This window comes from Podarcis bocagei, assembly GCF_964188305.1.
Source record: "Podarcis bocagei genome assembly, chromosome: 1".
In the NCBI taxonomy this organism is placed as follows: domain Eukaryota; kingdom Metazoa; phylum Chordata; class Lepidosauria; order Squamata; family Lacertidae; genus Podarcis; species Podarcis bocagei.
In genome coordinates this window covers 6,911,000-6,933,757 of record NC_138125.1, presented here as the reverse complement: position 1 = coordinate 6,933,757, position 22,758 = coordinate 6,911,000, and the positions used below count along the sequence as shown (strand labels likewise).

Here is a 22,758-nt window from a genome sequence, read left to right as displayed (position 1 = left end):
TAAAAAAAAGTTTTCAAAAATAGCATAAGAACTAGGATATTTTTTTTAAAAAAACTATTAGAAGATATAAAAACAGTAAAATGGGAACAATCACTCAGAAAATGTTTGTGTCCACAGAGCAACACTCACAGTGTAATTCTGATAAATCATTAGAGATAGCCTAAAATAATTCTATTCATAAGTGTACACACCCTGTGGCACCTTTCAAAGGCTTGCTTAGTTTCTTGCAAAAGATTAACCACCACATCCTGGGACAGGAAAGTTTCGCCGTGGGTGTCAATACTGGGTCCCAAGGGCAGGTTTGTCCGCTGCCGTATCCGCTCTTTGAATTCTTGAATGCTAGAAAGAGATGCACCAAGCAGAAACCATTAATCCCAGTGAAGTCTGGTTATGCAAACCGGGGTTAACCTTTCAGCCACATGAAGAACAATGCTAGACATTTTAAATAAAGAATGCAAATTCCTCAGATTTTTGAAGAAAAAACAACAAATGTCACACCATCAATATGAAAGAATCGGAGACAGGCAACTCATATGAAGAAAGTTAAAGCTGGTACATCAGAGGCAAGCCTGCCTGTGGGATGCAGAAGCATTTATTTTGTCCTGCCATTTTGTCCTGTTTTGCAGTGTTTCAAAATAGCAAAGCCCGTTGGACCAGGAATAATAATAGGGCAAAAGGTATGCATGTGTCCACCACAGGGAATGCCTTCTCCCTCGTGCTGCCTCCAACACTCTCTTAAAAGCTACTGCTTATGCCAAGTTAGCACAGCCAGGAAACAGAGAGGTGGTCTTGGTGGCTATTAGCTACAGCAAGGAAACAACCTTCTGCTGGAGTATCACTATGGGCTGGACAAAATCCTTCAGGCATCCACAGGCAACGCGTATATTGTAAACCTATGGGGTATACATGGTATACAGCTGGCAATTTCTCCTGCCAACCTAGCAGTTTGAAAGCACACCAGTGTGAGTAGATATATAGGTACCACTGCGGCAGGAAGGTAAACTGTGTTGCCATGTGCTCTGGTTTCTGTCTCCGTTTATTTCACACAACAAACATCCCTGCAAAGTTTTTAGCTTGGTTTTGTGACTGCATTATTAAGACATGCAAGCAACTATTACAGCAGATAGCAAACAAAATTATAAATGTGTGCATAAAAGGTAAAGGTAAAGGGATTCCTGACCATTAGGTCCAGTCGTGGCGGACTCTGGGGTTGTGGCGCTCATCTCGCTTTATTGGCTGACGGAGCCGGCGTACAGCTTCCGGGTCATGTGGCCAGCATGACTAAGCCGCTTCTGGCAAACCAGAGCAGCGCACGGAAATGCTGTTTACCTTCCCGCCAGAGCGGTACCTATTTATCTACCTGCACTTTGACGTGCTTTCAAACTGCTAGGTTGGCAGGAGCAGGGACCGAGCAACGGGAGCTCACCCCGTCGCGGGGATTCGAACCGCCGACCTTCTGATCGGCAAGCCCTAGGCACCACCCGCAGCACCACCCGCATCCCTAATGTGTGCATACCCAGTATCTTAAACAAAAGACTTGTCCTTAATGCGGATTTGAGAATACTGCAAACTTAAAATCAAGAAAGAAAGAAAGAAAGAAAGAAAGAAAGAAAGAAAGAAAGAAAGAAAGAAGCACAGTAAACAAGACTGGAAGCCAAACCTTACCCTCCACTTCCAATGGCTCTCTTTTGGTGGTTTTTCGACTCATAATAGCGCTGCAAAATCATGGAGCTCCTGCTTCTCAAATAACCAATTTCCACCTCGATGTAATTCTCCAAGTAGGAAATGAAGATGGATTTGATAAGCTTAGACAAGAAAGTCTGCTTATCAGTGCCCAAGTTAAACTCCATCAATTTGCTCGAAAGATTAGTAGTCCTTTATGTTAAGGAAGGGAGAGAGGAGAGGGAGCAAGAAGGAAAGAAGGAATGCATTAGCAGGAGGTAACATTAAGGTATAAAGTATTTGCAGTGTTCACTAAGGGATTGGAGTGAGGGGTCTGGGCACAGCAAACACTACAGCACTGCCAAGGCTTAGCAAGTGTGGACCTGGTCTACAGATTCAGGTAGGTAGCCGTGTTGGTCTGACACAGTCAAAATAAATTTTAAAAAATTCCAGTAGCACCTTAAAGACCAACTAGGTTTGTTCTGGGTATAAGTTTTCGTGTGCATGCACACTTCTTCAGATACACTGAAGCAGAAGCCACCAGACCCATATATATAGTGGGAGGGTGGGGTGGGGTTTTTCTCAGGAGGGTAGTAGGAGATGGGTGATTGACTCAATGGGTATGGTAAACCTGTTGACGACTGTTAACAACTTGTCTCATTACATATGCTAAAGCTATTTTTGGTCATCTGCATACAATCCCTTGCTTTTTCCTGTAGGACTAATTGCAGTCGTTAACAGTCATCAACAGGTTTACCATACCCATTGAGTCAATCACCCATCTCCTACTACCCTTCTGAGAAAAACCCTACCCCACCCTCCTACTATATACAGTGGTACCTTGGGTTACAAACACTTCGAGTTACAAACTCCGCTAACCCAGAAGTAGTACCTCGGGTTACAAACTTTGCCCCAGGACGAGAACGGAAATCGTGCGCCAGCGGCACGGCAGCAGCAGGAAGACCCATTAGCAAAAGTGCACCTCAGGTAAAGAACCGTTTCGGGTTAAGAATGGACCTCCGGAATGAATTAAGTTCTTAACCTTAGGTACCACTGTTTAAGGGTCTGGTGACTTCTGTTCCAGTGTATCTGAAGAAGTGTGCATGCACACGAAAGCTTATACCCAGTATAAACTTAGTTGGTCTCTAAGGTGCTACTGGACATTTTTTTGTACTTTTTAAATTCATTTTATTACAGTTCAGTTTGAGAATGTCAACCCCACCCCTTCCCGGGTGATTTTCACTTTACCGGAAGAGGGATAGCTTACTTAGTCTACTAACTTGGCTCCCCGTACCCTGTTATCATAGAATCATAGAAATGTAGAGCTGGAAGAAACTCGAGGGTCATCTAGCCCAACTAGTGCTACTCTCCCTGTTTCTTTAGCGTGAAGGCATCCACCTTCACACAGTGCAATCCTCTCATCCCAGTCACCCTCCTGCCACTCCTCTTTCACCACCAATCAAAGCTCCTGCTGCCCTGAGTACAAAGAGTACTGAATGTACTTGGATCAAATATTCACCTGGGGCCACCAGTAACAGTCACTGTTCTTTGACGCATTTCTTGTGATGGCAGAAAGCCCTGGCTATTGGCACTTTCTGAACACCACAGAAGCAGAGGTGTCTAGCCTGCCCCCCGGCCCTGAATTTCTCCTTTCGTATTACAGCAAATTTAGGTGCACAGGTAGGGAGGCACAGAGGTCAGGAGGCACACATTATGAGCACACATTATTTTTTAAAAAGAAGAAACAGCCCACAGTTCTGGGAGGAAATAGCATCTATGGACAGAATATCCACAAAGTGCTGGAGAAGGACAAAAAATGGGGAGTGGCGGGAGGGGGACACCAGCAGACGTTGCCCGTGCCCACTTTTAAAATTTGTAATGTACAGCACCAACCTTGTATACAGTTCATAGAGGCTCTGAAGATACTGCTCTGCGTCAGACTTCTTGTGCTCTTCCAATTGATCTTTTATATAACTCTGTGAAATGAAGACCAGCACTGCTAGTTCTCAAACACATTCATATATAATAATCCAGTTTTGAGAAACTTCCCATCCAAGTCAATGGTTAATAATAATAATAATAATAATAATAATAATAATAATAATTTATTTATACCCCACCCATCTGACTGGGTTTCTCCAGCCACTTTGGGCAGCTTCCAGCAAAATATTAAAATACAATGGAAGTTCTCAGAAAAGCAAAGTTTCCAGCATAATCAATGGCAACATCACACTGCCTCCATATACCCCTCTGTCATTTCAAAACAACACACACTGTAATTTCTGCATTGTTCAGATCTTGCCTTTTCACCGTAACCTAACTACCACTATTCTGCCTCTTTTTCTACATGTTGGAGAGAGTGGGAGTGGAGATGTGGCTATCCCGATCCCCTTTCTATCATTTCCACTCATGTGCTGTATGAACTGCCCCTTGAACCACCCACCTCCCCATTACAGAAGGGGTGCCAAAGTACTTGGATGAGGTATTCAGCATAGGTATACACACTGCCAGCACAGGCACCGGGGCCCCAGCCTACTCACAGATTGTTCCTCCATCCCTTCACCACACTCAGGGATGCAGTCAGGTGGAAAATCCCTGGTCCCAGAGGGGAAACAACACAGTTCATAAAGAGCGGAGGACGAGCGACAGGCAAGGGACAGAAGGAGCCGCTTTGTGGAATATGATGCTCACTTGGCGGTTGCTTGAGGTGCCATCCCATTCTCAGCAGCAAAACGTCCCACAATCCTTTCCTTGCTTGTGCCCACAAAGATTCTGTGCAGTTGGCTATTACTATTTTCAGTGTACATAGGGGAATCTGAAGGTATGTTTTTGTGACTTGCCCATTAAGGCCCATAACACCGACCATATAACACCGACCCTGAGAGACCTGCATTGGCTCCCAGTACGTTTCCGAGCACAATTCATAGTGTTGGTGCTGACCTAAAAAGCCCTAAACGGCCTCGGTCCAGTATACCTGAAGGAGCGTCTCCACCCCCATCATTCAGCCCGGACCCTGAGGTCCAGCTCCGAGGGCCTTCTGGCAATTCCCTTACTGTGAGAAGCCAAGTTACAGGGAACCAGGCAGAGGGCCTTCTCAGCTGTGGCGCCTGCCCTGTGGAATGCCCTCCCATCGGATGTCAGGGAAATAAGCAACTATCTGACTTTTAGAAGACTTCTGAAGGCAGCCCTGTTTAGGGAAGTTTTTAATGTTTAATGTGTTTTTTTAATGTGTTTTTAATATCCAATTGGGAGCCGCCCAGAGTGGCTGAGGAAACTCAGTCAGATGGGCGGGGTATAAATAATAAATTATTACTATATATTATTATAATGATTAGAACCAAGCTGTGGAGTTCAAAGCCTTGTACCACAAAAAGATTCTCCCACACAACTTCTATAGCATTGGGGGAGCAAGCACAGCACAGAACCATAACTGCACAGCATATATCAAACAATGCATTCTTGCACCAAAACACTTCAAGGTTTGTAGTAATTAAGGTTGCTACAGATAACCATTCTGAAAAGGAATATACTACACAAAGAACACAATGAAACAACAGTAGCTTGTTTGTATTTGAAGAATATTTATAATGTGCTTTTAAAAGTTCAAGTCACCTGAAGCCTGATTTCGAAGATGTTCTGGATAAGTTTGGCCATCACAGTCTCAGGGCTGCTAAATATATCGCCAACCTGCTTGTTCACGTTCTGGCAGAGGACAGTAGTATCTTCAAATATATCGTTCCTCAAGTAGGCACCCTGAGTAAGTTAGGAGAGAGCTGCCACCATTAAAATATCCACAGTTGTAAAACAATGTTATTTAGATAGATCCTTCGTAAGCAAAACCTTACCTCTTGGCACTGTTTTATATACACATCAACACAGTGGGAATAGCCCTATTGAAAACAAAAAAAGGAATTGAAATTTAGGCACATTGCGACTACCGTTAATGACTGTTTCACATCCTGTTTTGACAAGGGCACTGGGGGAGGAACTCTCTGCCTCCCAGCTCTCTTTCTTTGCTTGGCCCCTGGGGAGCTCCACTTTGCCAGCAACATACTACCAGGAGTACAAAATAACCAGGAGAACAGATGGGTCTGCTGGATGGACCATTGGTTTCTCCCCAAAAAGTGGCACTTCACTGCACATGCTAATGGCTATTTAATCTGTCGAACTCAACAGCCTCTCAGGCACATTATTTGCTTAACAAAATTGGAAGCAACAGACCTGGAACTACCCATTCAGAGTGGGGCCTTTAATACAAAACATTTGAGGCTCCAAACTTGCCTTGAGACAGGCAAGAGAGGAATTCGCACATGCCTTGAGATATATGTGCCCATTCTGCTTCCAACCAGGTGTAGTCTTGGCCACCCACTGGAGCTCATGCAGGTGATCATACAAAGCACTTCCAAAACATACAGTTTTGAGCCCTTTTATAGAGGAAAAGAAGCCTGCAGTTGTGGGGTAGTGATTGACAATTCCTTTCTATAGGTCCCAGTGGTCTGAACTTGCACACATAAGTTTGACTCAAATAACGGAGTTCTCTGCCAAATGTAGAAATCACAACAAAGCGGCAGAGGCTCTTAGAAACGGCCGTTGCACATTTGCATGTGTATGTAAAGAAACAAGGAAGGAGTGTAGTTTTCATGGAGAGGCTGCTGGAAGAGAAGCTAAGAAAATAAAATGGCCCGTGCTTTCAAAGGGAGAGTTGGAAGGGAGAGCCTTGTGACGTGCCTTGCAATGGACATTCCCTGCTACCCATAAACTTGAGTGCAACTGCCATCCATGCAGGTAAACGGTACAAAAGTCCAACATACAGGGGGCATAACAAACTGCTTTTTCCAATGGCACAATGTTCTATGTGCTGGGAATCGCTTTGCTGTTGCCACATCATCTGGATGGATTAAGTAATGGCTGCATTCTGGAAGGCCCTGTTTTGAGCCAAATCATTCGGATACTTATTCTTCAAAACCCTGGCTGACTGGCTGAGGCTGCAGCACTACGCATGCTAGTTAGAAGTAAGTCTTCCTGAGTTCAATGGGGCTTACTCCCAGGTAAGTGTGCACAGGATTCAAACCTCGGAAACAGACTCTCGCCTCTTACCTTAAAGTGAAGCAGGACTGCAGCTACTTCTCTCATCCTGTAGATTTGCCCCCTTCTTTGTGCACTGGTAAACTCCTGGATCAGTTGGCACTCCAAATCGTGATACTTACCTGAATGCAAGGGGAAAGGAGGTGGGGGTATAAAATAACATTCCACAAGTTAGTGAAAAGGGAGCAATAAGGACATTTTCATGTCAATTTAAGAAATTCAGGGCAGCAGAGAAGGGAACTTACTTGCTATTTTGGATTTTACTTCTGAAAACCTATTGACAAAATAACATTAAAATTAAAGGCTTGCACTTCAACCTTCTAGCAAAGAGCTAGCTTCACACATCACATTTTTACATTTATTTATGATTTCTACACCACCTCCCCAAGTTTCAAGGTGGTACACAGCAGTATCTTAAAATATTATCATAGAATCTCATATACAATATATTAAAATGCATATCGAAACATCAACATACAAGAAGAAAATGCAATGGAAAAATTAGGGAAGAGTTACAGTTGGAATTATTTTTAGGTGCAGCCCTCAAAATATTTTGGCAGGAAATCAATATAGCACTATGGCAATTGTCCTGTCAGCACAAGCTTTTCAGCTGGCCAGAAAGAATTATCCCCCTCTCCTCCCCCCATGTGGGCAGAAGTCCTTATGTGGGCTTCTGCTAGCAGAACTAGTTAGTTGTATTTTAATGATTATTTTTTTTCACTTGAAATGTACTGTTTTGATTTCAGCTCATGACTACTCCCCTATCCCACTTTTCCCCCCTTTAAAATGCTAGCAAGAGTCAGTTGAAATCCATCAGAAATCACAAAGACCATTTTACAGCTGTCAGTCATACTTCACCTGTCAAAAGGTAACTCCTGTGCTATCAGGTGCAGTTTCTGGATAATATCAGCTGCCTCTTCGATCTATTGGGAGAAGACGTACAATTTACCACAAGAGATAAACCATGCAAGCAGATCACTTGCTCCCTCAAACCGAAATCATTTCCTACTGCCCTTCTTAATGCACGGAAGTGATAGCCATCACTTATTTCTGAAAATTCCCACAATCGATCCAATGAGTAGCCTGGAACCCCCCCCTTCACTCCCCCACTCCAATATTCTGAATCCTCTTCCTAAAATGACTTGCTAAGAGTTTATTTCAAGCTTTAGTTTCTTGCCTTTATTCATGAAACTTGCAATCATCTCCTTTATGGAAATGGACCAAACTAATAATTTTTGGGACATTTCCCTAGTTCTTATATCTGTTGCTCCTTTTGGCACAGCTGCTGCCAGGACAGGCTAAAGTGGAGTATAATGGTTCTCTGATAAGTCAGGAGGTAAATTATTCTGTACGCATTGCAGACAGACCTTGGGTCATGCTATCCTTTCCTCTGTATGCCTTCTCCCAATCTAAAGTGAGAGTGGTGCATGTTCTAGTTATCTCCCGCTTGGACTACCACAATGCGCTCTACGTGGGGCTACCTTTGAAGGTGACCCAGAAACTGCAATTAATCCAGAATGCGGCAGCTAGACTGGTGAGTGGAAGTGGCCGCCTGGACCACATAACACTGGTCCTGAGAGATCTGCATTGGCTCCCATTACGTTTCCGAGCAAAATTCAAAGTGTTGGTGCTGACCTTTAAAGTCCAAAACGGCCTCGGACCAGTATACCTGAAGGAGCGTCTCCACCCCCATCGTTCTGCCCGGACACTGAGATCCAGCACCAAGGGCCTTCTGGCGGTTCCCTCCCTGCGAGAAGCCAAGTTACAGGGAACCAGGCAGAGGGCCTTCTTGGTAGTGGTGCCTGCCCTGTGGAACGCCCTCCCATCAGATGTCAGGGAAATAAGCAGCTATTCTATTTTTAAAAGACATCTGAAGGCAGCCCTGTTTAGGAAAGTTTTTAATATTTAATGCTGCATTGTTTTTAACACTCGATTGGGAGCCACCCAGAGTGGCTGGGGAAACTCAGCCACATGGGGAGGGTCTAAATAATAAATTATTATTATTATTGCTATACAAAACTGAGCGATGTGGACAATGGTCTCACTCGGTAGAAGGTGACTTCCTATGTTCCTAACTGGCTGACCATGGGCCAGTCACCTCCCCCTGTCTAACTTACCACACAGGTTTGTCATGAAGATAAAATATGGGAGGAGGAAGAACACTGTAAGCCACCCTGGGCTCCATGGAAGAAGAACGTGATTAAAATGTCCAAATGTTTAATCTTTGATAAGGAGAAGTTGACAAAATAAGAGTAACCCCAGAGCTCCAATTTTTAAAAGCAAAGAGCTAACCCTGGGCTTGTATGAAGGAAACATTCACTAAGGCTGAACCAAGAACTCCAGCGCTAAAAACATACTATGTATATAAAACAGTTTATGCAAAATTCTAGTCTGTGTGGCGCAGAGCAAGATGGCCTTGCCTGACACGGTGAAGCCCGTGATTCATCTCTTCATGATTGCTTGTCATGACAGGCAAGGGTAGCTGAGCAGGTTTTATCACTCAGGCTAGTAAACTTCAGTGAGATTTCTAAAGCTGCGCTAAAAATAGGCAAAAATTACGGTACTGAAAACTGCTTAGTAGGCAATCAAAACCCTTTGAAGTATAAAGTGGCCCTGCGAACACAGAGACGCTTGGAGGTTTGGTTGTGGACAAAAACCCAAAGGGCATCTTGTCGGAAGTGATGAAAACGTATTGCCAGGATCTCAGAAGGGCTTGATCTCGCAAGGCTGGGAAACAAGCTGGGAGGATGAGGCGGGAGAGCCATTCTCCCTTGTCTGTGCTTTGGAATTTTGCCCCCAATCCAGCTGTACTTTGCCAGGTCTCGGAGCAAGAGCATCTTGAATCAGGCAGAGGTGCATTAAGATAATCGGGTGAAGCACACAAAACTCTCACACACACCCATTCAAACATGTGAGTAGAGGGGAAGAGATCAATGCCGTTCTATCGAGCTCTGAGGATGCTGTGGGAGCAGTACAAACAGATCACATTGTAGGTGCATTGCAAGCAAAAGAAATTAGTAAATTATATAGCTACGGATGGAAAGGGATTTCTGGATTATACAATCAAAGAGCACCTGCAAGAATAGGCCACCTCCTAAGGCAGTCTTCCCCAGCCTGGTGCACTCCAGATGCACTGGCTGATGGGACTTGAAGGCAGTATCATAATCTATTACAAGAGTGGAAACCTGCGACTCTCCAGATGTTGCTGGACTACAACTTCAATCATCCCTGACCATTGGAGCAAATGTAGTCCAGCAACATCTAGAAGGCACCAGGTTCCTCAACCCTGATCCACCAGGAGGAAGGCCCTCCACTATGGAATACTCTCTTTCAAGGACCCTACCAGTCTTCTATCAGTGTCTTATAGATTACATGTAGAACTTGTAACCGCCGGAGTTGTTTACTAGCTGTTTTTCCACTTCTGCAAACCTACACTTATTCATACCTCCTCACAGGCAGATTTAGGGGAGTGTAACCAGTTTGATCACACTGGGCATGGAGCCTTTGGGATGCTGCAGGGGGCACCACAACTATAACGTAGAATGGAAGGCAAGAAGCGCCAAATTTGGCATCACACAGGGCACTGCTGAAATTTGAGACCCCAAGGTCCACCACTGACCTCCCTCTTGTGGATGCATCAGGCTGTTCTAGCTGCTAAAGGACCAGCAAACAGAGAAGCGAGTTTGTTTTATTTTTATACACACACACACACACACACACGTATATATACATAATGTAAAGGCAGGGGGGTTATGTTGGTATTAAAGGGTTAAGAAGCTCTAATCAAGACGCTCTAATCACTGAGCAGCTGGAGGTAGTTAGGCTTCCAGGAATGTGAGTTTGTATAAATAGTCAGCTCACTTGTGTGCCTCGCCCCTCTCCCCCTTTCCCCTTTCTTTTCTTTTGGGGCGTGTTTGCTGAAATGTGTGATTCTTCACCAGTTTTTGTTTTGTGTAAATAAACCTTTTATTTGAGTTCCAAACCGCTTGCTCCAAGATTCCTTTATTGAAAAGATGCTGACTCTCCAGCCCTTCCTGAGCCGCTGTGCGAAATGCTCTGCTGTAATGGGACATTGTGGCATCGGAAGCGCACTGGACATTTGATTAGCATTAAACTAATTAAAGTTTAATGGGACAGGTTATGGAGTTTGTACGTCAAGAAGGAGATAAGGAGTGCAGTTAAGAGTGATTTATGCAAGGACTGGAGCGAAGGCAGAAGCGGTTGCCGACAACGAAAGCCTTCAAAGCAGCTTGAGTCCTGCAACGTGCCTAGGAAAAGTTTTAAAGAGGCACTGCGCAGTTTGTACTCGCTGGAAGACGCCTTATTCCTCGAGGAGCCACCTCAGCAGCTGGGAGACGGTCTACAGGTCTGTGAGTATCGTTCCTAAGCCCCAGGGAGGATGGCAGAGTCCCAGGAAAGTTTTACTGTCCCCTTTACACGACTCAATGGGAAAAATTGGCAAGATTGGAAGGCTAGAGTAAGGGTTTGGTTGCAAGCAAAAGAGTTGTGGAGTTGTACTGAAGCACCGCCTTTACAGGCAACTGCAGACGCGTCTGCAGAAGACAAAGCAGCAGCGGCAGTTTCTCAGAAACGCGACAGGAAAGCCCAAGGTCTACTAGTTTTGGCAGTGGGACCAGAGCAAATGCCTTATGTTTCTGAGTTAAAGAACACGCATGAGGTCTGGACGGTTCTGCAGCGGTTAAATTCCAGAAACACTGCGGGGGCCAAGATCCATGCTACAAGATGTTTGTTTGATTTACGTCTCCAACCGGGAGCATGTGTGAAAGAACATATTGCCAAAATGGTGTCTGCCTTTAATCAACTAAGACAGCTGGGCATTCCTTTCTCTATGGAGCAGCAGTCATACATTTTGTTGTCTTCTCTTGATAAAAGCTATGAGACTCTAGCTTTAACTTTGGAAGCTATGCCTTCAACTGAATTAACCCTTGAATACATTTCTTCTCGACTTGCTGATGAACAGGATAAAAGGCAAAGAGAAAGAGGTTTGTCTTCAAAGGGGAGTTATGCTGTGCCTAAGAGTGGGGATGCTGAGTTTGAGAACACAGTAAATGCTTTCGCAGCTAGACACTGTTTTCGCTGTGGTTCCTCTTCCCATTTAATCAGGAATTGTACACGTGAACCTGGTCAAGACAGCACCAAGGCCGTTGCCCCTAGTTACCAGACAAGGAGTTCCAGGGGACGTCGAAGAAGAGGAGGAGGTCGTGGCTACTCCCACAGCACACAGCACATGGCTTCAGCAATGGCGTTGATGCAAGGGCGTGGCCAAGGCAGCAATCTACGCTGGTTGATTGACAGTGGTGCATCTCATCACCTGGTGGCGCCATCTAGTGTCCGTTTGCAGAATTGCAGACATTTGCAAACCCTTAAAGTTGTGACAATGGCAGATTCAACTAAACGTTCCTTAGAGACTGTAGGCACAGTGTTTTTGAAGTGTTTGCAAACAGAAATTGATGCCTACGTGCTAAAGGGAATGAAGGGGTGTATTTTGTCTGTGTCAGAACTTGATAGAAATGGGTTTAAAACTGTGTTTGAAAATGGGGTTTGCACTATTTCAAAGAATAACGTATCTCTTTTGCAGGTGGAATGCAGAGATGGGTTATATTATTTTGAGACAAGTCCAGATGAAGTTGAACAGGTTCATGCTGGTTGTGTGAACTCGCCTACCCATAATTCTTGTGTTCATTTATGGCATCGCCGTTTGGGACATATTAATTTTCAGTATGTTAAAAGACAACCTGAATTATCAGAAGGGTGCAAATTGAACAAATGTACTAAGTATTTGGATTGTACTGCATGCAAAAGGGCGAAGGTTCATAGATGCAGCTATCCCAGTTCAAATAGGAAATCTGACAAAGTATTCCAACTTGTGCATATGGACCTATGTGGCCCAATGCCTGTTGCTAGCATGGGAGGTTCGAGGTATGCACTGTGTCTCTCAGATGACAAAACAAAAGTCACATGGTTTTTTCCTCTCAAAACCAAAGCAGATACTGCAGAAACAGTTAAAAATTGGGTTCATGCAGTAGAACTTGAATTCGGTACTAGAGTTCTTGCTTTTCAGACAGGCAGAGGGTCAGAATTTACCGCGTCTGTGTTGCAGAATTTCTTTAAGAAAAAGGGAATTAAGCATCGTCTGTCTACACCTTATTCCCCCCAAGAGGGAGGCGTGGCCGAACGTAAAAACAGGGTTCTGCAAGAGTTGGCAAACTCTATGTTGTTTGATGCTAAACTTCCTCAAAGTTACTGGGCGGAAGCCTGGCAGACGGCTACTCATGTTCTGAACCGAGTATATAATTCGGTAATTGATACTACGCCATATTTTGCTTTATATGGGAAGAAGCCCAAAGTTAATTACTTTCGGGTGTTTGGATCTCAAGCCTATGTACTTATCCCAAAAGCGTTAAGGAAAAAGGGAAGTCCAAGGGCTAGGAAACTCATCTTTTGTGGGTACGAACCACATGCCAAATCTTGGAGGTTCGTGAACCCAGATGGGGATACTACAAGAGTGGTCCTCAGTAGGAGCGCTGAATTTTGTGAGCAATCCGGATGGACTCACTTACATGCTAACCCTGACATTTTGAGAGATGATTTAGGCATTTATGCTGAGAAAGAAAGTCCAGAGGGTGATGAGCCAGAAGGGGACGGTGCACATGGTTCAGATGCAGATTCTGACCAGGCACAAGGTTCTTCTCCTAAGGTAGAAAAGCCAGAATCTAAAAGTGTTCCAACATCGCCAGTCATTAGGCCTAGCAGACAGCAAAAGCGAAGCAGGTCGCCTGCAACACCAAGCCCAAGGGAGGTATCTAAACGGAGGTCTTTATCCCTAGAGGCACGTCCAGACATAAAGTCTGAGACAGATTCTGACAGCCAACGGTCAGAGGGGGCAGAAGAGGAGCAATTGCGCAGGTCAAAACGTGCCACAAAGGGCAAGCCGCCAGAGCGGTTTAAGGTGACAAGTGTATACGTAAATATGGCACAGTGTGAGCCAGATAGCTATGTAGAGGTACAACAGCTTCCAAGCTCAGAAGCCGCAAAGTGGCAGGAAGCAATGGAAAAAGAGATAGCTTCAATGAAGTCTCTCGGTGTGTTTACAAGTACAGAGCTTCCAGAAGGGCAACAAGCTGTAGGTTGTCGATGGGTATATCGTTTAAAGCCCACAACTACTGAGGAGTTGCAATATAAAGCCCGACTAGTTGCAAAAGGGTTTTCACAGTACAAAGGAGTTCACTATTCTCAAATTTATGCCCCTACTTCAAGATCGGAGTCGTTAAGAATGCTTTTAGCCTCTTCAGCTAAGAAGGGAAATAAGCTGTTTCATTTTGATGTCAATGTGGCTTATTTAAATGCAGACTTACAGGAGGAAGTCTATATGACGCCACCACCAGGTTTTGAAGGAGACAAGCCAAACCAGGTCTGGCGCTTACACAAATCCATTTATGGGTTGAAACAGTCCGCCCGTAATTGGAATTCCTGCTTAAACGATGCTCTAGAGAGCATGGGGTTCAGAAAGAGCGCAGCAGATGCGTGTCTTTATCTAAAAGGCTCGGGATGTGAACAAGAAGCAGTCTTGATATTTGTTGACGATTTATTATACAGTGGAAAGGATGATAAACTTGCACAACAATTTGCCACAAAGCTTGGAGAAAGGTTTCAGATAAAATCACTAGGCAATGTATCTGTTTATCTAGGAGTTAAAATTCAGCAAGATGAAGATGGGAACTATTGGCTCAGCCAAGAAGCTAAGATCCAGCAGTTGCTGGAAAGGTTTAAAATGGACAACTGTGCTGGTGTTAAAACCCCAATGGAGTTAAGTTACACAAAGGATGCTCAAACTGAGCAACAGGCAGAGTTCTGTAATCCCGGGGTTTATCAGTCAGCGATAGGCAGTCTACTCCACATTGCACAGTGGACTCGGCCCGATATAACATATGCTGTCAACATGCTGTGTAGACAAGCTGAAAAACCATCAATGCATGCTTGGCAAGGAGTAAAAAGAGTTTTAAGGTATCTCCAAACTACCAAAAGGTTTCGTTTAAAACTATCAGCAGAGGGCAGCACACAACTTGAATGTTGGGCCGACAGCAGTTGGGCTGATGCTGGACCAGATAGAAAATCAGTGTCAGGAATGGCGATAAAATTTGGAAATGCACTAATTGGTTGGAGATCAAGAAAACAATCACTTATAGCTTTAAGTTCAACTGAATCTGAGTTCAATGCATTATCAGATGTATGTAGAGAACTGGAATTTTATAAGCAACTGGTACAAGAATTGTTTGGAGAATGTTCCCTACCTATCAGAGTGTGGGAAGACAATCAACCTTGTATTAAACTAGCTAAATCAGGTCAATTCAAGGCACACACAAAACACTTGGATATCCGTTATCAAAATGTATGCCAAAGTGTAAAACAAGGTTTAATTGAACTAAAGTATTGTCCAAGCCAAGAAAATCTCGCAGACGGTTTTACAAAAGCTTTGAGTCCGCAATCTCATAAATGTTTCTGTTCAGGTTTAAATTTGAATTAAGGTTGGTACAGCTCAGTGTTACGAGCGAGAGGGGGTGTTGGTATTAAAGGGTTAAGAAGCTCTAATCAAGACGCTCTAATCACTGAGCAGCTGGAGGTAGTTAGGCTTCCAGGAATGTGAGTTTGTATAAATAGTCAGCTCACTTGTGTGCCTCGCCCCTCTCCCCCTTTCCCCTTTCTTTTCTTTTGGGGCGTGTTTGCTGAAATGTGTGATTCTTCACCAGTTTTTGTTTTGTGTAAATAAACCTTTTATTTGAGTTCCAAACCGCTTGCTCCAAGATTCCTTTATTGAAAAGATGCTGACTCTCCAGCCCTTCCTGAGCCGCTGTGCGAAATGCTCTGCTGTAATGGGACATTGTGGCATCGGAAGCGCACTGGACATTTGATTAGCATTAAACTAATTAAAGTTTAATGGGACAGGTTACTGCATTTACTAATGGGGAAAAGGCTTTTGACTGCATGGAATGGGAGCATGACTTTCATGGATTAAAAGCTGCTAGCACTGGAACATTTATCAACTGGCTTATCAACTGCCCTCTTCCACATACGTACAGTCATAAATGCTAATTTAACAGTGACAACTTAATTTACTTCTGGGACTAGACAAGGCGGCCCCTTGTCCTCACTTCTGTTGAAATTCAGAGCTCCTTGCTGTTATGATAAGAAACCATTCTAAAGATCAAAGGTTTAGAAATCAGCAGGAAAGAATTTAAAGTGTGCACATATGCTGACAGCGTTGCTGTTATTTCCTACTCAACCAGAACAGTCATTAAAAGATAACACCAATCAAGTTTAAAAATGAACAACAGAAGGTCCGAGGTATCATGCTTACATTTAACTAAAAGAAGAAGATGGTAACATACTGGAAATAACTCATTTCAGGCTTTAGAAAGAGCAAAAACCTGGTGTTTTTTATAGGAACAACTAGGGTAGCTTGAAAAGAAAAATAAAATCAGATTTAGATAACTCAACTCTGCTGAAACTTGTTTTTGATGGGAGGATAACAAGAACTATGATGAACATTAATTTTTGGAATGATGCAGAAAAGGAGAAAACACTGTGTTCAAAATATCAGAGTATACTTTTAGGAGGATGCTATTCCCAACCTTGTTATGATTAAAAACTAATTAAAAGCCCCTTAGAACTTGGGAAAAATACATTTCTAGTTTCCATATAGAGCATTTGGGATAAGTTTAGGTAACAGCTATCTCCAAATCTGTTCACTGACACTCAATCTACATTTCAATGAATTTGGGAGTAGTGGATGCTTTAAAAAGTGAGAATGTTTTGGAATAAATAAGTACATGAACCCAAATGGAAATGTATGAACTGCATGAGAACATACAATCAGATTAAGGAAGCAGTAGGAGAAAATAAGCCACCTTTGTTTGAATTATTTCATATCAGAAACTTCTTAATTGAAAATATAAGATGCTGAAAGACCTTGCATAACATAAAAGAAGGATATAAAAAAGACACTCAAGTACTGTTACAGATATATAAACTGTTAATACAAAAGGACAATAAAAAGTAATCTATGTATTAAAATGAGAGGGAAAGTTGGTGATAAAGCTGGAGGAAAAGACTTGGGAAATATACATGGAAGAGAGTAACTCTGTATGTTTGGCCCTTAAAGAAAATTGCTACAAAAGGTTAGCTCAATGGTATTTGATGTCTGTACCGAGAAACTGGCATAAGAGTGGTTTGCAAACCAGGGTATCAAACTAGGATCTGATTGAACGTCATGGGAAACTGTGGTTTGACAAAACCTCAGTTATCTGTCCCTAAGCCAGGGATGCGAGGGGAAGAGTAAGTGCTGAGGCACAAAGCTCACTCTTGATCCAGCAAAAAATAGTTTATCAAACAAGATGGCAACACTTAAACCAGGCCACAGTAAAGCTTTCAAAGCAACAGGGAAGTGCAAAACAGGGAAGTCAGATTTGCAGAAAAAGACACACACATACTTATCTGCAAAATTTATTTTAACACACCTCAGTTTTCTCTGTATGTCCCCAGGAAGAGGAGAAGTACATTAACCATTCTGCAGAGCCAAAAGACGCATCCTGATAATACTTCTAGCTACAAAGAGGGATTACCCAAGAGACATATAACGGGGAAATGTTCATTCACAAGTGAGAAGAATTAGGGCAAGAGTTTCAGAAGAAGGAGAGGAGGAAGAAGAAAACACAAGAGATTTCCAAGGTATTCTAAAAAGTTACTCTCTCAGCATTCTTCCAAGTCGCTTATGATTTTTGCAAAATGAAAAAGTGACAGCCTTGCCACATTGAGAACGGCTGAATCTGCAGGCAAATGAAGTTAATCTGTACTCCAGAACAATGGCGCTTGGACAAGTCGCTCACTAGGGAGTCAGAGCGTGGAAAAGTTGCAGCAAGGGGTTGTAATTAGGGCAACTCAGCTTATGGCGTGCAACTTCTTTCAATTCTGCTGACGGGCCTTACCTTTTCAGGGTTGGTGAAAACGTCAGACTTCAGCTCTCCATCTAGAAACTCATTAAAGTATTTCATCAGTTTGTGAGCCTCCACTAGCCGTTGCCGGGGTGTGTTTACCCCCTCCAGCAGGTCGCCAAGGTGACAGACTTTAGTTGCCACGTAGCTGACATGCTCATCTAGCTCTTGGAAGTGTTGGAAGGCAACCTGGGAGAAGAGGGCAGACAAAGTAATAGCAGTTGTGTTTACTGTAATTAAGGAAAGTCAAGCTATTCAATAACATTCTAAAGAGCAAAAGCACAGAAGCCAACAAAGGGAAAGGTTCGGTATTTGTCCCCTCTCCAGTAAAACAGAGAAGCATCCACATAAATCATGTGGATGAAAGTGCATCAAGTTGCATTAACTGAGCTAATTCCATTGGTATCCAGTGCGGATCTTAAGATTCAGTATGGTTAGTGACTGACTGACTGCCTAGTTGCTCACACAGACTGGTTCCAACCATTTGGTGAAGTATCCGGAATAATTCATATTATTCCACTTAAGATTAAATTTGTGTTATATAGAAGCAGCTATATCTGGCTAAATCACACACACTACTGAGCGCTAGAATTTGGAGTTTGCCATTTGCAGATTGCTGCATAACCAGCAGGAATAGGTAATGGTTGCAGATATAGAGGCTAATGCACTCAAAGCAACTGGAGAAAAGTCGCTTGTATAGGTCGCTTATACAAAAGTCGCTTGTACACTTAGATAGATATTAAGGTAAGCTGAGTTGCCATTCTCTCACCTTCCATTCCTCCCCAATGGTGGCTGACGAGAGGCAAGAAGTTGATGCCACTTTCATTGTAACTACCTATCCAGAACAGTGAAGATGCCCTCTTTTGCCTAGTTGCCAATTTTTATTGAAGAATGTAAAAAATAACTGTTTTAGTTAATTTCCATTTGTAACACTGATCTTTAAAGCATATTATATCTATGTGTTTACTAATGTTTTATAACGTGAAATATCCTTGTATATCTATAACTGATTTTTATGCTCAGTGTTTATTCTGATGCTAAAGAGGTTAATAGTGTTTCGTAGAATATGGATATTTTCTAGAATTTTTTGCATTTGCTTTTTTAATTTTAAGATGTCTCCAACTGCATTGTAAACCGCTTAAGAGATTTTATTAAATATAAATGCTATATAAATTGTCCAAATAAATAAAACGATATGTCTTGAACACACACCTTCCCTTACAATAAATAACAGATACCACCCCTTCAAATTTTGTTTGCAGTTAGGTGTGTGGGAAGGCAGCAGAGAGACTGTTAGTGTGTGCCTCTACCACTCCTAGGCTGGACATTCAAAGAACAAAAATTACCGTATTTTTCGTCCTATAGGACGCACTTTTTCCCCTCCAAAAATGAAGGGGAAATTTGTGTGCGTCCTATGGGGTGAATGCAGGCTTTCGCTGAAGCCTGGAGAACGAGAGGCGTCGGTGAGCACTGACCCCTCTCGCTCTCCAGGCTTCAGGAAGCTATCCGCAAGCCTTGGGAGCCCGGCGGGAGTGCCTGCCGGGCTCCCAAGGCTTGCGGGCAGCAGCCTGCAGCCCGAAGCATGGGGCGCACAACCTCGCCATCGCTCTCGGGCTTCCCCAGCCCCACAAGCAAGCTCCGGGAGCGATGGCGAGGTTGAGCGCAACCTCGCCTTCGCTCCTGGACCCCCAGTCCCGAGGATAAAAACGAAGCCAGGACAGCTAGCGGGATCCATCCCGCTCACTGTTATGGCTTCTTTGCTCTTTGGGGCTCGGGGGGGGGGATATTTTTTTTCCTTTATTTCCCCCCCCCCCAAAAAATAATAATAAGTGCACCCTATGGGCTGGTGTGCCCTATAGGGTGAAAAATACGGTACATCAAAACCTGGTGTATAAGCTTAAGACACAATCTAGCACAAGTTCTCCCATGCAAAATAAACTGAAACGATGAGCAAGTCCTGCAAGGATGTGAACTGAGCCCTGACTTCTTACCTGGTTGCTTTTCTGCAGCTCTTGAACCTTCTTAGCAAATTCCTTGGCTTCTCTCTGGACTTGCTGCTCTAACTTCTCCACTCGTCTCTGGATTCTTTCATCTAGCAACTTGAGTTCGTTGATATGATTCACAAATTCTTCTTGTAATCTGAAGGGTGTTGTATAAAGGGTTTGAGAAAGCAGATTGCAGTATCGTGATGACATTGTGTGATTAGTGGTACCAAATAGTTCTGAAGGCACTGGTGAAGGTACATCAGTACTAAGACTGAAATGCTTAAAAAAAACACACCACACAACCTAACTTCTATAGCATATCTTCATTTTATTATATGCATTTCTGTCCTACTCTTCCCCTGTATCCCAAAAACTTCAGTCCCTAGTCTAATTGAAGTCTTCTTGCAGGATCCTAATTTGTCCAAAGTGATACTTTCACAGCACACTTCTGGCCGTGAATGAGTTTAGATAAGGACAACCATACAAGTTTACCCCATTAAAAAAACAAAACTAGGCTTCACATAGCGGGTCATCCCCACACCAGGAACAACCTTGGGACACCCAAAGACCTTTCATGCAAACATGTGGGTGCACAGTTGTATAAAACAGGAATCCCAAACTGGTCAAAAGACACACAGAGTCCCACGTCCCAGTTAAAGGATTTCAAAAGGATTTAGAAAGGCCTCTGGACCTAGTGAAGAACTAGGTTCAAGGTCCAAAGCCATTAAAGCCTGGCAGCCTTTATGTCCAGCTATGCACCTGAATAAGCTACCCTGCCAACCTTAAAAACAGCAAAAACAAACTCTAGAGGAATTGGGAAAATAAGACAGCCATGAGAAAATCGATCTGCTTATTAAAATGGATTAAAAGAATGTTGTGAAATGGCACTTAACCTTATCAAAATACCCCTATTCACTCCATTGCACCAACACCTAGCAATTATGTCATATTGAATTCTATACTAAACTAGCAACTTGCAAGAATTGGTCAAGTATAGCAGTTTAGGGATTAATCCTCCAAGTTCCTTAACCATGCTCTTAATGTTACTTGTAGAAGCCAAAATGGCCATGTCAATAAGCCACGTAAGACCCATTCCTTCTCCAATATGGGCTTTCAGAAGAAAACTTCTCCCTTTCTCCCTTGTTTACTTCTTTCTTTCTACGTTATACTTTCTCAACCCCCTTTCTACCCTCAACACGCTATTCTGAAAACCACCTAAGGAGTTTGCATGGGGGGGGGCATGGAGGAGGGGGTGTCATAGTGATCCAGCGGCTTTCGCAGCTGGTGTTTATTGGGTACTTATATGATTCGCACAGTGCTGTTCATTGTGCGGCTGGATTATGCGGCTGGATTTTACCTTTTGGGATCAAAAGCTTCCACGCTACTTCGGGAACCTCCGCCAGGAGTCCTCCACGCCAGGCGTTCAATGTACTCATCTGCCACAAAGGGCTCCTAACCACACAAGAAAAGAATCACTTTTTTACAGCAAGCCACAGCAGGAAGTACAAGATACATATTGTTTACACCTCGCTGAGTGAAAGCGGCTAAAAGCTTTTTCTGCAGTGAATGCTTTACAAACCATAGATAATAGGGCCAGTGGCACTTTACACATTTGTGCACGTAATCTAAAAATTAGGCATTTTGAATATAGTGAACATCTCGTTCAGCGCTTGCAGAACTGGCCCACTATAAGGAGCAGCTCCCAGCCTTTTACACTCCAGGACCTGTCATTCACTTCAAAGCCCAATCAGGATCTAGGCCCGCCCAATGCATTCAAGAGTGTGCTCACTCAGTGGTGACGCTAGCGATTTGTACACAGGGACCTTCCAATCCATCAGCTCAGAGAGAGGCTGGATTAGACAAGGAGAGTCGCAAGCTGTTCCCTTAAGTTCGTCAGCCTCCGCTATCAAGTTCCCACACTCTAATCATGTGCCTTTCTGCTATGCAGCTCCTTATGGATGGAGAGGCCGTATCTCAGTTGTAGGGGAACATGCTCTGAATGCGCAACGGGCCAGGCTCAGTGCCACCATTTCCATTTACAAAGATCTCAGGTAGCAGGAAGCCTCTTTCCTTGCCTGTTCCTTCACTGCTGTGAATCTCATCTGCCACCCCACATTACAGTGGTGCCCCGCAAGACGAATGCCTCGCAAGACTAAAAACCCGCTAGACGAAAGGGTTTTCCGTTTTTTGATGAGCTTTGCAAGACGAATATCCCTATGGGCTTGCTTCGCAAAACGAAAAAGTCTTGCGAGTCTTGCGATTTTTTTCGCTTTTCCCCTTTTTCTAAGCCGCTAATAGCCTTTTAGCCGCTAAGCCGCTAAGCCTTTAATAGCCGCTAAACCGCTAATCCGCTAATAGGGTTGCTTCGCAAGACGAAAAACCGCTAGACGAAGAGACTCGCGGAACGGATTATTTTCGTCTTGCGAGGCACCACTGTATTCATTTATCTGTCCCAAACCCTGAGCACACTCCTATCTTCATGTGGATTGTAGACTTCATAGGAAGACTGTATCCCTTCTGTATGGCACCAGGAACACACTCTGTTTACTTTTAGAGGGTTTTTACATTTACAACATCATCATCATCATCATTATTATTATTATTATTAATAATAATAACAGGTTTCTAATCCACCCTTCACCACAAGGTCCAAGGGCAGGTTGCAGCAATTCAAAAGTCTGAATTAAAAACAGCAGCTTAAAATAAATTACAGATCAGTCCTACATAGAGTTGTAGAAGCTCATCAAGAATAGATCTTATGGGTTTTTAAAAAAAATAATTGCAATATATTTTTTTCAAAAAAGGAATAAAATGAAAAAAGCAAAGAAAATGTAATCTTATGTCTTTGAGCTAATTTAAAAACCTAGATTGCTGGAAAGTGATATGAGGTTTAAAAAACATGATATTGAGGGCAATAGCAATAAGCCATTTTTTCCCAAATTCAAAGTGCTCAGAGGCCACAAGCAGTTTTTTATTCCAGACATTTTTAATATCAGTGCCAAGCGTTAGCACCTTGA

The 22,758-nt window shown here is 43.3% G+C and overlaps 1 protein-coding gene across 1 annotated transcript in view; it reads right to left on the bottom strand.

The window, feature by feature from the left end:
* The window catches only part of EXOC5 (exocyst complex component 5), a 37,535-nt gene that overhangs the window by 7,946 nt on the left and 6,831 nt on the right, over positions 1-22,758 (bottom strand). Inside the window, exons 2-12 of the mRNA XM_081192324.1 lie at positions 21,099-21,193; positions 19,748-19,895; positions 17,751-17,945; positions 7,606-7,670; positions 6,993-7,021; positions 6,760-6,869; positions 5,508-5,552; positions 5,275-5,415; positions 3,556-3,638; positions 1,666-1,875; positions 192-339 (exon numbers count right to left, since the gene is read on the bottom strand). Coding sequence (XP_081048450.1) covers positions 192-339; positions 1,666-1,875; positions 3,556-3,638; positions 5,275-5,415; positions 5,508-5,552; positions 6,760-6,869; positions 6,993-7,021; positions 7,606-7,670; positions 17,751-17,945; positions 19,748-19,895; positions 21,099-21,193 — 1,269 coding nt within the window. The remainder of the gene's footprint in view (positions 1-191; positions 340-1,665; positions 1,876-3,555; positions 3,639-5,274; positions 5,416-5,507; positions 5,553-6,759; positions 6,870-6,992; positions 7,022-7,605; positions 7,671-17,750; positions 17,946-19,747; positions 19,896-21,098; positions 21,194-22,758) is intronic.